This window comes from Danio rerio, chromosome 6, assembly GCF_052040795.2.
Source record: "Danio rerio strain M-AB ecotype USA chromosome 6, GRCz13ab, whole genome shotgun sequence".
Taxonomy (NCBI): domain Eukaryota; kingdom Metazoa; phylum Chordata; class Actinopteri; order Cypriniformes; family Danionidae; genus Danio; species Danio rerio.
In genome coordinates, this window is record NC_141026.1 from 40,680,996 (window position 1) to 40,697,055 (window position 16,060).

General features: G+C 38.0%; 1 protein-coding gene and 1 long non-coding RNA gene across 5 annotated transcripts in view; both read left to right on the plus strand.

Annotated features, from left to right (window-relative positions):
- The window catches only part of gabrb3 (gamma-aminobutyric acid type A receptor subunit beta3), a 138,855-nt gene extending 127,946 nt beyond the window's left edge, over positions 1–10,909 (plus strand). For 2 of the 4 annotated variants that reach the window (XM_087257617.1, XM_087257616.1), the window contains 3 exons: positions 544–788; positions 3,317–3,397; positions 8,950–10,909. In XM_087257617.1, coding sequence (XP_087113743.1) covers positions 544–788; positions 3,317–3,397; positions 8,950–9,285 — 662 coding nt within the window. In that variant the 3' untranslated portion in view covers positions 9,286–10,909. The remainder of the gene's footprint in view (positions 1–543; positions 789–3,316; positions 3,398–8,949) is intronic. The other 2 variants (XM_087257619.1, XM_087257618.1) reach the window with 1 other exon arrangement.
- A 4,593-nt stretch (positions 10,910–15,502) lies between these two features.
- LOC147836433 (uncharacterized) overlaps positions 15,503–16,060 on the plus strand; it is a 62,261-nt gene continuing 61,703 nt past the window's right edge. The window contains exon 1 of the long non-coding RNA XR_015493943.1: positions 15,503–15,657. This is a non-coding gene — a long non-coding RNA (uncharacterized LOC147836433). The remainder of the gene's footprint in view (positions 15,658–16,060) is intronic.

A 16,060-nucleotide genomic window follows, 5' to 3' on the forward strand; every position in this document is an offset into this window, starting at 1 on the left:
TCAGACACATAATTAACTTACACACATCAGCTAAACAGCATTTCTAAAAATTAACATTCCTTGGTAGAAACAACAAGCTGACTGGATTAATAACATGTTTGTGATGGTAGAAATTGATTCAAACCATATTACACTGCCGTTTTAAAGATGGTTAACAATGGATGGTTAGTATTATATTAAAAATACATGTAAGCAATGTTAGAAACTTGATTTTTTTTCTTGTTTTTTTTTTTTTGTTTTTATTCACTCTGAGGTGATTCTAAGTCTTAATTTGACCGCAACGTTCTCTGTGTTCCAGCAAATGGAATGATTTTTGGTGACAAATCTTATTTTGACACATATTTTGGGAAAATGCTTTGAAAAAAAACTGGACAATTCATCAAGACTGTGTGAAATGGTGTCATGACTTTGCAATCAAAAAATGTCATTATAATGGAAGTCAAATAAGCTAAAACAGGTCCAAACATAAAAGGACAGTCAATCTGAACAGTACACAAGGGTTAAATAATAATATGATTAATAGATCCAATTTTTTCCATACAGGTATCACCACTGTGCTGACCATGACCACAATCAACACCCACTTGAGAGAAACTCTACCGAAGATTCCATATGTCAAAGCAATAGACATGTATCTGATGGGCTGCTTCGTCTTTGTTTTCTTGGCTCTGCTGGAATACGCTTTCGTCAACTACATTTTCTTTGGACGAGGGCCTCAGATGCAGAAGAAATTGGCTGAGAAAGCTGAGAAAGCCAATAATGACCGCAACAAGTATGACGGCAACAAGGTAAAAATCATGTGTATTATCTTGCAATGCCAGTGAGGAGAATGACTGTATTGTATACTGTACTTTCCCCCCAAATAATATTTTAATTCTCAAAAAAGTCAAATGGTAATCATATGAACATTAGAGAAACATCTGTAAACATGGTCACTGACATTTGCATATTAATATCAACAACCATGATGTCCTGAAATATCCCAACAGGCAAACAATGTCATAAGACATTGATATTAGGTTAGATTTAGGTCATGATGTCAGGTGACCAAAATTCAATGCCTAGTCAGCGTCTAAAGACAACATTATTTTAACATTTAATAACAAAGTCAAATTACATTGATATTTGATTGATTTTAGGTTGTGTTGGGAAGTAACCAAAATGCAACGTTGAGACAACATCTTAAACCAAAGTCATATTGATGTCAAATAATGACATTTATTCATCTGGTATGGCAACCAAAATCCAACGTCTATAGTGGTAACGTCCACACAACATCAAGCTGTAACCTCATTAGACGTTAATATTTGGTTGATTTTAGGTTAAACATTGGACACTGACGTCAGCTTGACATTGGGTTCTGACGTCAACCTGATTTTCACTTCCAAACAAAATGCAACGTCTCCATGACATTGGGGTACAACATCAATCTGAAGTTCTGTACCTGCTGGTAGACGTCTGCATTACCACGGGACCCGACCAGATTTCTTGCAGCGTGGGAATAAAATGCAGTAGCGGTTGGTGACTCTGGTGTAATTTGAGCAGGAGCGGGCGGGTTAACAATATCGCTCCTGAGTCCCGACAATATTTCGGAACAGCATATTTGTGATTTCCTTATTCTTAATGAGCATCTGTACAGCCAGCGTTCACGACTGTTACACATGCTGAACGCATGAAACAGTGCTTTGCACGTGCATTTTATTAGCACAGTCTGTGCACGCATCATCTGCATAACGGTCCTTAGAGCAGGCTTTACCGTGGCAAAACAAAGTGAAGATGTGCTGTCCTTGAAAGACGTTTAGCTTGCTTTAGAAAACGGTCAGTTTACTGTTAGGAAACCCACATCAGGCAAGTCTGAAGTTAAGGAAGTCTTTTTCATGTGTCATAGACGCAAATGGAGAAAGATTACCCTTTGCGCGATGTGATAATATCTTAAAGATTTACCTTTTAGCAGTCAAGGGGGTCGCATACTGGATGCGCTGCGCCGATCAGCGACATGCATTTTGGAATTCTAAAGATGGGTTTCTATTAAAACCAACCAGTGCTGCAAGTCAACAGCTGTCCACGGCACCCATCTACTACTCAGGACACTGAAACACGGGAGGGAGAGAAATGTTGGGGTGTGTAGGCAATCCCAAACTGAAGAGTAGGAAGGGGGGTGTTGGACCCCCGGCTTTGGGGCACCGTCTGCTTCACCACTGGGCACATCCGATTGGGTTGAAGGCAATCCTAAACTAAAGGGTGGGTGGGGGTGGGGGTTGGGGGGTTGGTGGTTTGGGTTGATGGAGGCGATCCCGAGCTGGTTGCATAAGACTGGAAGTCTTTATAAGACTGGAAGGATTAAAGCCTGGTTTACACTTCTGCGTCAAGTGACCGGCGTAACCCACGGCGCATGCAACGCGCGTAGCTGTGCATTTACAGTATACTTCTGCGCACTGTCTCTGTTGGTCTGCATTAACACTTCCGAAATGCTAGTTGGCAGTGAGGTGTAAATGTTCCTCTGTGTCGAGTTTCTTCGCTGCTGTTTTGCTTTTCCTGAACACTTCCGGGATGTACAAGTGGCTCAAACTCGCTCATTTTGAGGCAGGAACAGGTGGACATGCAACAACTTTAACTATGAGGTAAACACAAAACAAAACTTTCCATCCGGAGCTGCTTCACGGGACTCCACACTTGTAAACAATCGCTCCATCAGGCTCGCACCATTCACACGGCTCTCGGCCCCGCCCAGACTCGTCAGCGCTACCAAGCCGACCAATCACAGAGCTTGCGCTACGCGTCGTTGCGACGTGTAATTAAATTTTTTGAGAGGTGCACGTCAGCGACACCGACGGCCACGGCGAAGGGCTATGCGTCAGCGCCGTAGCATACGCTGGCGTTTGACGAAGAAGTATAAATCAGCCTTAAGGCAGCACTCATGTCTCATAGGGGTAAACAAAACAGACATTTAGCCTACAATCCTTGCACAACCTACAATTTTATCTGTTATCTCTCTCTTTTGGTAGTACCCAATTTAAACATGAGATTTTGGAAATCAGATCTAAATATAGCAGGAACAGTCAAGTCGGATAGAAAATTATTCTATGCGGACAGTGGGTGAACAAAGACTGAATATGGCAGGAGCGGTCGGTGCAGAATAAATCCTGGCGGGAACGGGCTGGAGTGCGACTAAAAAAATAAGTCCCACATAGACCTCTACTTGCTGGGATGTGTCGCTGCTTTTGTAATGAGATTAAAAAATTCTAACTAAAGTTGACTAAAGGTTTCTAAAGCTCAATGAAGAACAAACTGTTGTTTGTGTTTTTTTTCTGGCCAGTCTGTTCAAGAGGGAGGAAACTGCAAGCCATCATCTGTTAAACAGTCCAATCAGGTACAAGGCCACCGTCACTCACGAGGGGTGAGTGTGTGTGCATGTCTGTGCGTGCTTGTGTATGTGTGGGTGTAAGTTCCAGCATGTTTTGTCAACATTTGTAAGAGTCCTAGCAACAGTTTACCTCTCATTCAATGCAAAACATTGTTTCTCAACATAGGTCTGTTCTAGAAAAGGGACACTGGCTTGTTAACTTAAAGGAAGCAGAAAATGCTTCCCATACTTCTTTTTGTTAATGTCAAAGGCTGAGTGTGCAGGTATGAATCACTTGGTAGAAGACAGCCAGATAATACAGTGCCCATACCAGACTTGACCACTGATGCTGTCTAGACACAGTGTTAGTTACAGAGAGATTCTGTGTTAGTGCATAAACCATCATTGTATTTTATTTTCATTCCTTCGTTTATTTTCTTTCGGCTTAATCCCTCAATAATCACGGGTCGCCTCAGCAGAATGAACCACAAACTTATCCAGCATATGGTATACACTGCGGATACCTTTCCAGCTGCAACCCAGCACTAGGAAACATCCATACACAATCATCCACACACATACAGTATTGACAATTTAGTTCATTCAGTTCACCTGTTCCGGAAATCGAAGCACCCAGAAGAAACCCACACAAACATGGAAACGCCAACTCTCGAACCAGTGACTTTTTTGCTGTGAGGCGAGAGTGCTAACTACTGAGCCACCATGTCGCCTTATTTTATTTTATATTATTTGTGTAAATTCATTTTATAATTTATGATTTATAAACTCTGAAATTTCTTTCTCAACAAGTTTTACTATTCCGACACATCAATTTTGGAGACTGAATCATCAATTATATCATACTTTTGTGTCATCTTGCTGTTTTCTATCTCCATATGTAATGGTGTGGGTTCTGGTCCATCTGAAAGGTCAGTCAGGTTACCAGAAATCCACTTCTGATGTCCCTCATTCTGCTGAACATTCTGGTTCAGTGCACATGATCTCATAACACAACAATACATCAATACATAACAAAACAATGCTCAACTTCTATTGCTGTTTCTCTCCTTCACAAACACTGACCAAGATGATGACCAGAGCCTGAACTGTAATGATATTTTTCCAAGAATGTATTTCTGAATTATTTATTACTGCAGAGACACAGAGGTAATAGTAAATAAACAATTAATCTCACGGAGGAACCTCCTCTTGAGAAATAACCTGAACTTGTTGTTCAGCACAATACCAATTACTTCTGTCGTGTAGCAATGTTTTTTTCTTCCTTACTGCTGTTTTAATTATTTTATTGGAGGAAAAGTTTGTGTGATCAGCAACACGGTGGCTCAATGGTTAGCACAGTCACCTCACAGCAAGAAGGTTGCTGGAATTCTGACAGTTCCAGTTGACACTCTTGTGTGGAGATTGCATGTTCTCCCCGTGTTGGTGTGGGTTTCCTCCGGTTTCTCCGGGTTCCCTAAAAACATGCGCTATAGGTGAATTGAATAAACTAAAATTGTCCGTGGTGTATGAGAGTGTTTCCCAGTACTGGGTTGTGGCTGGAAGGGCATCCGCTGCGTAAAACATATGCTGGATAAGTCGGCGGTTCATTCCGCTGTGGTGACCTCTGAAATAGAGACTAAGCCAAAAGAAAATGAATGAAGTTTGTGTGATGTTATTTTTATTTTTATCATTTATTACTATTATAGTTATGTTAAATTTAGGAAAAAAATAAATATTTTACTGACAGCTGACATGTACCACAATCTGCCATGGGGTGTTTTAAAAATTAACCTTTTAACTGTCACCCCACATTAAGTTCATACATGAAAATTGCATATGATATATAAGCATTTATATATGCATTTAGGGACATCTATGAACATCTTTGAGGGACATCTTTGAACATCTATTCGATCTCTTACAAACACATAGTGAAGTTTCATGAACTAATTTCAAGAGGAGCATGTGATATGATCGAGCACGGCTGGTTCTTATCAGTGATGAGTAATAATCCAATCAGATCTATATAAGCTTACATTAAATAGACCAATTATACCCTACTGCATCATCTTCATTCTGGAAAAATCCCCCCTTCCACCCCATCTCCTCTTTTTCCTCACTTTTCTAAGGGGAGTTTTAAGACCTATTCTCTGACCCTCTTTTTACGCTTATTGACCAGGTGGGGTCCTTGGGCTCAATTATCTCAGAGCTCAGGGTTCTCTCCTAGGACAGCATGCCAAACCTGCTATTAACGCCAAGCATATCTAAGTGTGAACTCTTGAAATTGCTTGGTGGGTAGTTTGTCAAGATAAGTTCAGGTTCAGATAAATAATACTACTAATAATTATAAAATATGCGCTGAGAAACATTTGTGGTAAGCCTTTATCTACCCCACCAAGAAAAACTCATAATGTCGCTAGTTAACACAGTCAATGCATTTTTTTCAACACATCCCATAATTTCCAAAATATCAACATTTACTAAATGGTAGATATGTCAGTTTATGGTAAAGAAAAATAAAAAAATACAAACTTAATACATATACTATGAAAAATCTGGGGCTGCATGATGGTGCAGTGGGTAGCGCTGTCGCCTCACAGCAAGAAGGTCGCTGGTTAAAGCCTCGGCTGGATCAGCCTTTCTGTGTGGAGTTTGCATGTTTTCCCTTTGGAGTAATTGGTTAAGTTGAATTGTCTGTTGTGTATGTGTGAATGAGTGTGTATGGATGTTTCCCAGTGATGGGTTGCGGTTGAAAGGGCATCCCCTGCGTAAAACATATGCTGGATAAGTTGGCGGTTCATTCCGCTGTGGCGACCCCAGATTAATAAAGGGACTAAGCCGAAAAGAAAATAAATGAATGAATATGATATGGGCATCACGGTGACGCAGTGAGTAGCATGATGAAAAATCTGAAAATATGAAGTGTTATAAAATATATTAAAAATAAAACATTTTGGAATTCTAAATCTTCTTTAATATATTAAAGTATGCCATAAAATATTTCAGATTCTCATTTAACATGTTTTCATGTTTGTTTGTTTTTACAATAAAACCAAAATCAAGTGTAGTAGTGCAACAGTATTATGTTTGTTTGATTATTTTTGTAAACCAACAATGCTGTGTAGTATTATTAAATATTATTTAAAACATCCATTCTTTAAATGACTTTACCAGTCATTATTTTAAAATGTCAAAACATAAGCAACCGTTTAGTGCAGGGGTGTCAAACTCAATTCCAGGAGGGCCGAAGCCCTGCACAGTTTAGTTCTACCAGAAAGACTCTAGGAGGCAGATAATCGTTTGAACATTTAATGTGAATTGTTTGCATGAATGAGAGTTCGTTACGGTCCTTTCATAAAGTTCTTTGGCGTAAGCCCCGTCTATAGTGCAGAACTCTGGATGAGCTGGCAGATCCTGCCTGAAGATGAAGGCAGGGCGAAGCCAACCCCCTGAGTGGAGACGAGGCCAACCTGGTGGTGGTGGTGGGGAGGATGGAGGGAAACTTCCGCAACGTCACCTGAATACAGCGAAACAGATTGTTTAGATGAGCTTTTATACATGGCTTGCTTGGTTGTTATAGGCTGACGAGATAATTATTATGAATGACGTGACATCTCAGTCTTCCTGGTAGAACCTTCGCTAAAGCTTTCATTTCCAACCCTGCTCCAACACACTTACCTGTAGGTTTCAAACAAGCCTGAAGGACTCAATTAGTTTGATCAGGTGTGTTTAATTAGGGTTGGAACTAAACTGTGCAGAGCTGCGGCCCTTTTGGAACTGAGTTTGACACCTGTGGTTTAGTGGAACGGCAGTCAAATTAGTAAGGTGACATTTGAGGGGTACAAAGGTCTTCAATTTGCTTAAAAGTACAAAGTTTCAGTGAGAAGACTTGATTGTGTTGACCACGATATGTAATGTGGTTTGCTCACTTAGGGGACATTTACTTAATAGCATTTTGAACTTAAAAACTAAAATACTCTTTAGTCGTTTATTAACACAGCAGTGTTTTGGTGGACCAAATATGCAAACATTTAAAAATGGTTTTCATGGTGCAGTTATCAACTAAACTCAAATTTTAAAAAGTTAATTTTGTTAAAACAGTGTACAGCACGCGTGTTAAAACAGTGTACAACAGTGAAGCGTGTGTGTTTCACATGTTCAGTCTATAAACATTTGCGAGTTCTTGACAGCCAATGCAAAATGATAGACTGCAATGTATAATGGATGTATAATGCAAGACTTTTCTAACAGGATGCGATTTATTGAACCCAAAGTGCGCCCTCTGTGAGGCATTAGAGGCCTGAAACTACAAATAACTTGTATATATATAATATATATATATATATATATATATATATATATATATATATATATATATATATATATATATATATATACAGTGTCCAAAAATGTATGTACAAAAATACAATGTATCAAATCAACAAATTAAATACAAAGACGACTATATACTAGGGGCGAAGCAGTGGCGCAGTAGGTAGGGCTGTTGCCTCACAGCAAGAAGGTTGCTGGGTTGCTGGTTCGAGCCTCGGGCTCAGTTTCTGTGTGGTGTTTGCATGTTCTCCCTGCATTCGCGAGGGTTTCCTCTGGGTGCTCCGGTTTCCCCCACAGGGGAATTGGGTAGGCTAAATTGTCCGTAGTGTATGACTGTGTGTGTGAATGTGTGTGTGGATGTTTCCCAAAGATGGGTTGTGGCTGGAAGGGCATCTGCTGCGTAAAAACTTGCTGGATAAGTTGGTGGTTTACACTGCTGTGGCGACCCCAGATTAATAAAGGGACTAAGCCGACAAGAAAATGAATGAATGACTATATACTATATACAACACAAAACAATCAAAGAAAAAATAAAAACAAACAATTTTTATAGTTTTAAAGGAACACTCCACTGTTTTAAGGACTATTTTTAGATGCTGCGTAATATCATTGCACCTGTAACAGCCATAGTACTGCAGCAAAGGTTCATGATTATTACGTCAAAACAGTTCTGAGACTTATTGGCATAGAAAATAACAACTTTTCAGTTTCTTTTAGTTTTATTACACATGTTCCTAATAAAGAGTCAAGCTTTAAATAGAAAAAAATTATCAAAACACTTAGTTAATTTTTGAGTTAAATGCTAATAGTCTAATCTGATTTAATGGTCTTAGGCACAGGTGTCAAACTGGAGGGCTGCAGCTCTGCACAGTTTAGATCCAACACTAATTAAACACACCTGATCAAACTAATTGAGTCCTTCAGGCTTGTTTGATACCTACAGATAGGTGTGTTGAAATAGGGCTGGAACTAAACTCCACAGGGCTGCAGTCCTGCAGGAATTGAGTTCGACATCGCTAATCTAAGCTAAGCGAAGCTAAACTTCAGAACCAAAGATCAGCTGAAAAGTTTCAAAAATACTAAAACTCAGCTATTTAACTCTGAATGACTTATAAAAAATAATTGATATTATTTATTATTATAAATTTCCAAAAACAAATCGGAGTGTTCCTTTAACACATACTTGTCTTATAAACATTCTCAAAGTCCTTCAAAAGTTGTCATTGTATGTATAAGTAGAGAAGTCACATTAACAGGATTGTCTCTTTCTGCAGGTGGACTCCCAGGGAAATATTCTTCTGACCACCCTGGAGATCCACAACGAGGTGGCCGGGAACGAGATCACCACCAGCGTCAGCGAGGCCCGAAACTCCACTTCAATGGTGTTCGATAACTCAGGGATCCAGTATCGCAAACAGAGCACAGCGCGGCACAGCATGGACAGAAACGCACAGTCCAAGAAACCGCGACTACGCAGACGCTCTTCACAGCTCAAAATCAAAATCCCTGACCTCACAGACGTGAACGCCATCGACCGATGGTCACGGATTATATTTCCCGCAGTTTTCTCGCTTTTCAACTTGATCTATTGGCTGTATTATGTGAATTAGGCCTCAGGCGTCCGTTGGGTTTTTTTGGCCCTTCACGATTTTTTCATGTTGCCAAGTGGAAAATTTGACTTTTTTTTTCTTTCTTTGCTCTGATGTACTTTACGGACGTGCTCGCACGCCATATTGAATTTTTTTACATTTGAACCCTTGCGATGTTATAAAGGGTTCGGACTGAATGCTACCTGCACTAAATGGGCCGTCCCGTACAGTACATTTCCAGTGACATCAACAAAATCAGTTTTCTAAAGATACATGTCACAATTTCCGAAGCCACAGGACTTCCGCATGATGCATTCAGAGCTGTTTTTAATTTGTACATGTTGCTATGTTATTCCGATCGAAAGACTGCTAATGTTTCATGCCAATACGTCTTTACTGTTGGAGCACAGGGGATGAATATTAAAAGAAGACTATATAGTTATGGAAATGCAATATAACAAGGGTTGTAGTTCAAATCACGTCTTCAAAACATTGTCATTATGATCTTATTTAGACGACGTTTGTATATAATCATGTCACGATATGCTTTTGGAACATGATTTCCATCCGCCTTGGGTTGATATGATTATGCGCCACTTTTTGCAATCATCATGTAAAGTGCTTCAGTACATGTACGATAAGATAATAACTGTTCACTCAAGGATATCAACAACAACTAAAATGAGAAAAGGAACAAAAAAGGGGAATATTTAAATCAGGGCCTGCAAAGGATTTCCATGATGCCATCCTGAACATCAAACACAAGAAGACGAACAATCCTCACATTGTGTTTTGCTTTTTGTTAGTAGACGTGTAGCAATGACTTTGATTTTCAAGTGAGGTTTGGGTGTTTTGTTCCCCTCCTTTTTTTTTTAAGAATGCCTGAGTCATTTCACATATCATCGTAGGCCTTTTGGAAACATCATATGGGCCCACTTACATCTTCATCCTTTTCCCTTCCTGAAAGGGGTTATTTACATGAACGCATTTGAGGGAATTGTATGCTGGCATCAACACATAACTTGTCTCAGGTTCTCTTCCAACAAGAAAATGATCCGTATTTTTCTGATCGTCAGTATTCGCATCATCTTTGTTGTGATTAATTTGTATTATATCCTTGTGTACAGCAACGATTACATAGCAGATTTAGAGCGCATGATATTGTTTGCATTTTGCGATTCTACAGTGACTGTATCCGATTTTTGTTTTGGCAGATTTCTTTACCACCAGTCATATGCACTTACTCAGTTTCTGGGGCCGAAAACTGCTGTCTGGTTAGAGAGTAATGTATTCTCATGCTTGCAAACCATCAAATATATTTATAAATCTCTTTAAAATATCCCGTGTGTGCTGTTAACATGTCATTTAACAGGTTGCTTTGCAGTTACATTGTGTCAGTAGATGCTCATTAATTCTTGAATTACTTTTCTTCCCTCTTCTATTGTATGTTGTAAATATATAACCCACGATCCACACATGATCCATTTCTCTGTTCCCTTTTTTTCTAATATTCACTTCTGAGGTTTTATTCTGTACAAATGACAAGAACTCTATTTATGAAATGTGTTTAAACTATTAGACATATGAGGGGTGAATGTCCAAAGGACAACATGAGGAAATGGAATAAACTTTACTCTTTCAAGTAGTTGATTTTGCCTTATTTCATATACTAATGAGGTGCTTTTAATGTGAAACATGACTAGGAACCAGTGTTTAATTTGTAAATGAATAATTCCCAGAACAAAATCAGAAAATAAGAACTACTGTGACTGTCCACCAAACAATTTCAGTTTACCTGAAACATAACATCATTAAACGGTGAAAAGAGCATCACATTTTTGTGCCATGTAACGTTATAGGTAAGTCATGGACAATAAAAACGTAGCTATAAACATAAATCATATGAACAATCACTATTCAGTTCACTTCACTATTATGTGCCAAGAGAATAAAATAATTAAATGACTTAGTCGAATCTACATCAAGAAGAGCCCATTGTTACCTCTTTCGCCATAACTTCTGGCTGACTTGAGATCACTTTGCTTCTGTCTCCCACTATCCTGGAGTGCGAACGATGTTACTCGCGGCTGAACTATCATAGTACGATGCATCGTTTGGGAAAAGAAAGATGTAGTGACGAGTGTCTCTCTGTCACAGATCCATCTCTTGAACCACATTAGTTGTAACGTAAAACGCTCATAATGATGCTCTAAACGAGGTGGAGTAACTACTTCTTTAAAGAAGAACTTCATAATTTCTTTGTGCAAATTATATTGTTTTACAAGCACATGCATTGTTTAAAAATCCAAAATTAGTTTGGGTAAAAACATACACGCGCTTTCCAAATAAACTGAAATATATGTAAATTACACATATAGGGCTGTGTTTCCTTTACAAATATTATTGAGAATATTACTTATTCTATTCTTAATTAACATAAAATTACTTACAAAAGTTAACAAGTATTCTTAAATCATATAAATAAATAAATAATGAGGCTGTTATTAAAAATGAAATTTGTTATTTATTATTTATTAAGAAATGAAAAAAAATCCTGCTTTAATAATAATAATGATGAGGATGATGATTAAAATAATAATAATTATTATTATTATTACTATGAAGTAGGATATTATTTATTATTTGTTTATTTTTTGAAAAGTCTACCTTTACAATTTGACTCATACAAACCTCTGCAGAAATGAGAGAGATGACCTTAATGCTGTTTTATTTTTAATAATTCCAAGTTTAAATGTTAAAATTTTCTAAATGGGTGGTTCATTCTGCTGTGGCGACCCCGGATTAATAAAGGGACTAAGCCAACAAGAAAATGAATGAAAATGTTCTAAATGAATAGGGCATAGGGGGGATAACTGGAATAGAACACAGCCAGGAACTATGTTTCTAACTTCAGCTCCAGAGGTGTAGTTGCAAGCGCAGAAGTTTGCGACGCAGTTTGCGAATGTTCCTTGGAACGATGGATTTGGGAAACGGCAAATCAACAAACTATGCTTGTAACGACGGAACTTGCAACCTTAATTGGCTAACGATGGTATTGGGAAATGCACCCCTGATCCATTCGCGCAGTTTCATCTTCTTGAGATCTCTGTTGATCCGGCTCATTTCGCATTTTTATTTGTGATTTTTAAAAGATGAAAATATGTGTGACTGTCTTTTTGCCATTTTGAAAAAATAATACTATTCAGGTTGGCTACTATGCCATTATTTATTTTCGCTGATCACTGCACGCAAAACTATCACCAACCAATGAGATTGATTGTAAACAAGCACTGCATAATATCATTGAGTGTGCTGTTGCTTAGTTACGGCAGCAAAGTTCCTTAATTGTTACACCATAACGAGAGTAAAGTTCCAAGCCAAGTCAGTGTAGAAAATATTTTACTTTTTCTTTTGGTCTTAGAACACGGTAGAGCTGACAGAATTGGTCCGAGCCCGACAAGTACATTTTGATTGACAGCTTTTTAAAAACTTGAACTTATTTACAACCAGACATTATTCAAATGTGCACATGCATACAGCTCTTTTGGCTTTTTTCAAGGATGAGTTGTTTATTCGTGTTTTACATAATTTATTCATACCAAACGTATAGGCCACTTAAAAGTTGGAACAAAGAAAAAAAATATGTCCTCTGTAACATTGTAACATCTCAGAACTCTAAATAGGTCGAGGTACACACTTAGCCTTTGAATTGGCCAAGACACCAATAAAAATAAGTTTTTCTTAGCAAATTAAATGAAAATAAAGCAAGAAAATAAGGCAGTGGCGCAGTTGGTAGTGCTGTCGTCACACAGCTAGAAGGTCGCTAGGTCGCTGGTTCGAACCTCGGCTCAGTTGGCGTTTCTGTGTGGAGTTTGCATGTTCTCCCTGCCTTTGCGTGGGTTTCCTCCGGGTGCTCTGGTTTCCCCCATAGTCCAAAGACATGCGGTACAGGTGAATTGGGTAGGCCAAATTGTCCGTAGTATATGAGTGTGTGTGTGAATGTGTGTGTATGTTTCTCAGAGATGGGTTGCAGCTGGAAGGGCATCCGCTGCATAAAAAAACTTGCTGGATAAGTTGGTGATTCATTCTGCTGTGGCGACCCCGGATTAATAAAGGGACTAAGCCGACAAGAAAATTAATGAATAATGATAGGTTATGATTTGGCAATACCGAAATTAAAATAAAGACTCTGCAGGATTTGTTTTGCCACTTCTCTTCAAAATCTAGCCATAAGGTGAATCTGAATAATAAAACAATATTGCCAACATTAGCCTATATACTCACATTAGGCATTTATAATTTGATTGATTTAATTTTGCAAGTTTTGGGTAGGATTCTTTGTTCATTTTCCACCTGCCAGAAACATCAGTTTCATTTTCTATGACAGCGGTTTAAATGTAGCGAGTAACCTTGTCGTTTTCCCTGTCAGCTTCCTGTACATTTTCTCACTCTGCAAAATACGCTCTTTTTGACTTCACCGTCATCATTTGTTTTACCTTTGCAGGAATGGGTTTTGATGTTGCAACAAACGATTTGAATACTTTCTTGCGCTAATCGAAATGCATCACATGACCGTTAATTTACCGCACAAGCCAGAGCATAAGTGCAAGCCTGGCCTAACCCTGTCTAAAATTATAGAAATTAAGCCTGAACCCGTCAGGTTCTTTTGGATTAGGGCAAAGATCCTCAGCTCTAGAACACTTTGTAACTGCAAAAGTGTCATGCTTTAAATGGAAAAAAATATTGAAACTCTTTGGGTTTTTATTAAATGTGATGCTAACGGTCTAATCCGATTCAATAATATACGCTAAGCTAAGCTAAAAGTTTTCCAGCCAGACCCAAAGATCAGCTGAATTGTTTCAAAAATTGTAAAACTCAACCGTTTAACCCTAGGGCTCATGTAAAATTACACTATTTTCAAAGACATAAAAAGTGGAGTAGCTATTCCTTTAAATCTGAGAATGGAATTAATTTACTTGTTTTTGAAAAATCTCTGAAAACACCTCTTCAATCAGAACCCAGTAATATTTACATCAGAAGACATAATCATAACAATAGGCTTGATCAGGTATTTTAAAAGGACAAACCGGACAAGCTTGCATCAAGTTAGCAAACACAACGCTCCAACATGCATCCAATTTAACAGTAATTCAAAGTCAGTATGAGGAAAATAATAACTCTGAACACAAACACTGGCTTATTTTATTGGGTTTGAACATTGAAGGGAATAAAAAAGACTCGGTAGGCTATTTGAGACTAGAACAGTGGGAACTGGAAGAAAAGGAAGAAAATAAACAAATAAGAATCCCCTGGACACCGATTTTTAGGACATATTCTCCAACACCATCAACAAAACATAAAACCCCATCCCTACATTTCCAGAGAAAATAGACAAGCGTGGCAGCTTAGAAGCCCTCCTCCATCCACAATGCTAGCAGACTGAGTTTAACGTAAAGGGCATCATAAACATGACTAATGTTACTGGCACATGTGAGTGGTATCGTTTAATAGACGTATTAATCAGTGGCAATGTTGTAACAGCAGTTGTGTGGACTGAGATTATATCTTGCCAATGTAACTGAACCAGAGTGATTCATCTGTCATTGGAAGGACACTGTACTGTATGTCACAAGGAGAGCACTAGATTGATATTTCTGTTTTAAGATTGGTTTACTGTTTTAATTTAGTTTGTGCTATTGGGAAACCAGTTTGACCTCTATTTACCTTTTCAGTTGCCATAAAGTCTCACAGCAGTTGTCAGTTGTCTTTTATAACACACACTCTGCTATTTGGCAATCAAAATAATGACTTTTCTGTGCAAATTTCTAAAAATATAACCTAAAATGAAAAAATCTGATTTTTTTAAAATTTATTTTACATGTTGCTGCTAGCTGTCAGTGTTGAAAATGAGAAAATTCCCTTCAGAATATTAAACGTACAGCAATTAGCCTACAAATAACAAGAAATAAATGCAGATAAACAAAATGGGACACAAACCATCCATTTGCTGAAGCTAGCCCACACTTTAATCACGTTTGTGGTAGGCTAATAAAAACATAGTAATTTATAATTTAAATAAAAAGATACAATATTTCGTTCAGCTTTATAACTAAAATAAATGCCCCTTTAAAAAGTTAACTGAAATCCATAAATAACTGTCGTAATTAAAAAGAAGGAAAGGTTAGAAAAATCACAAGGTTGAGCAGTTCAACAAATCACATACGTTTCTGTTGAGTTTGTAATCCCAGTAGCCAATCAGAAACGTTAGATTAGTCACCGCGGAAATACTCACGTTTTAGTGCTAGCGTGTATTGATTGATTTCTACACCGATTACTTCATCTCTCTTCACAAACAACGGAGTGCAAACGCGATGTACTGTAAGTAAAGATTCAGTAGATAACTGTAGTGATAGCATTAGTGGACATGTGTAGCCACAGTTTGATGTGCTATTCGCCCAAACACAAGATTTCATATAACTTGCATATTTAATTGGCAATGAGCGTTATTAGAATGTCAAAAGCAAGTATTTGTTCTCACAATACAGGTGATATTTATCATATTTACTGTTGTGGTTTTGGTATTTTAAAATGTTGTGATGACTAAAAAGAATCCTTCCAATGTGAAATTGTGAAACCAGCATGGCCTCTGTAGTCGTTTCTGCATTGCATATAAAAAAGTTCTGTAAACTATTTAAAAAGTTTATTTTCAGCACTGTTCATCGAAAAGTGTGAGCAACCAGAAACGATTCTGTGGCATCTCTTTTTAAAGAGTGTCCAGCTGAATCTGTCATATGCA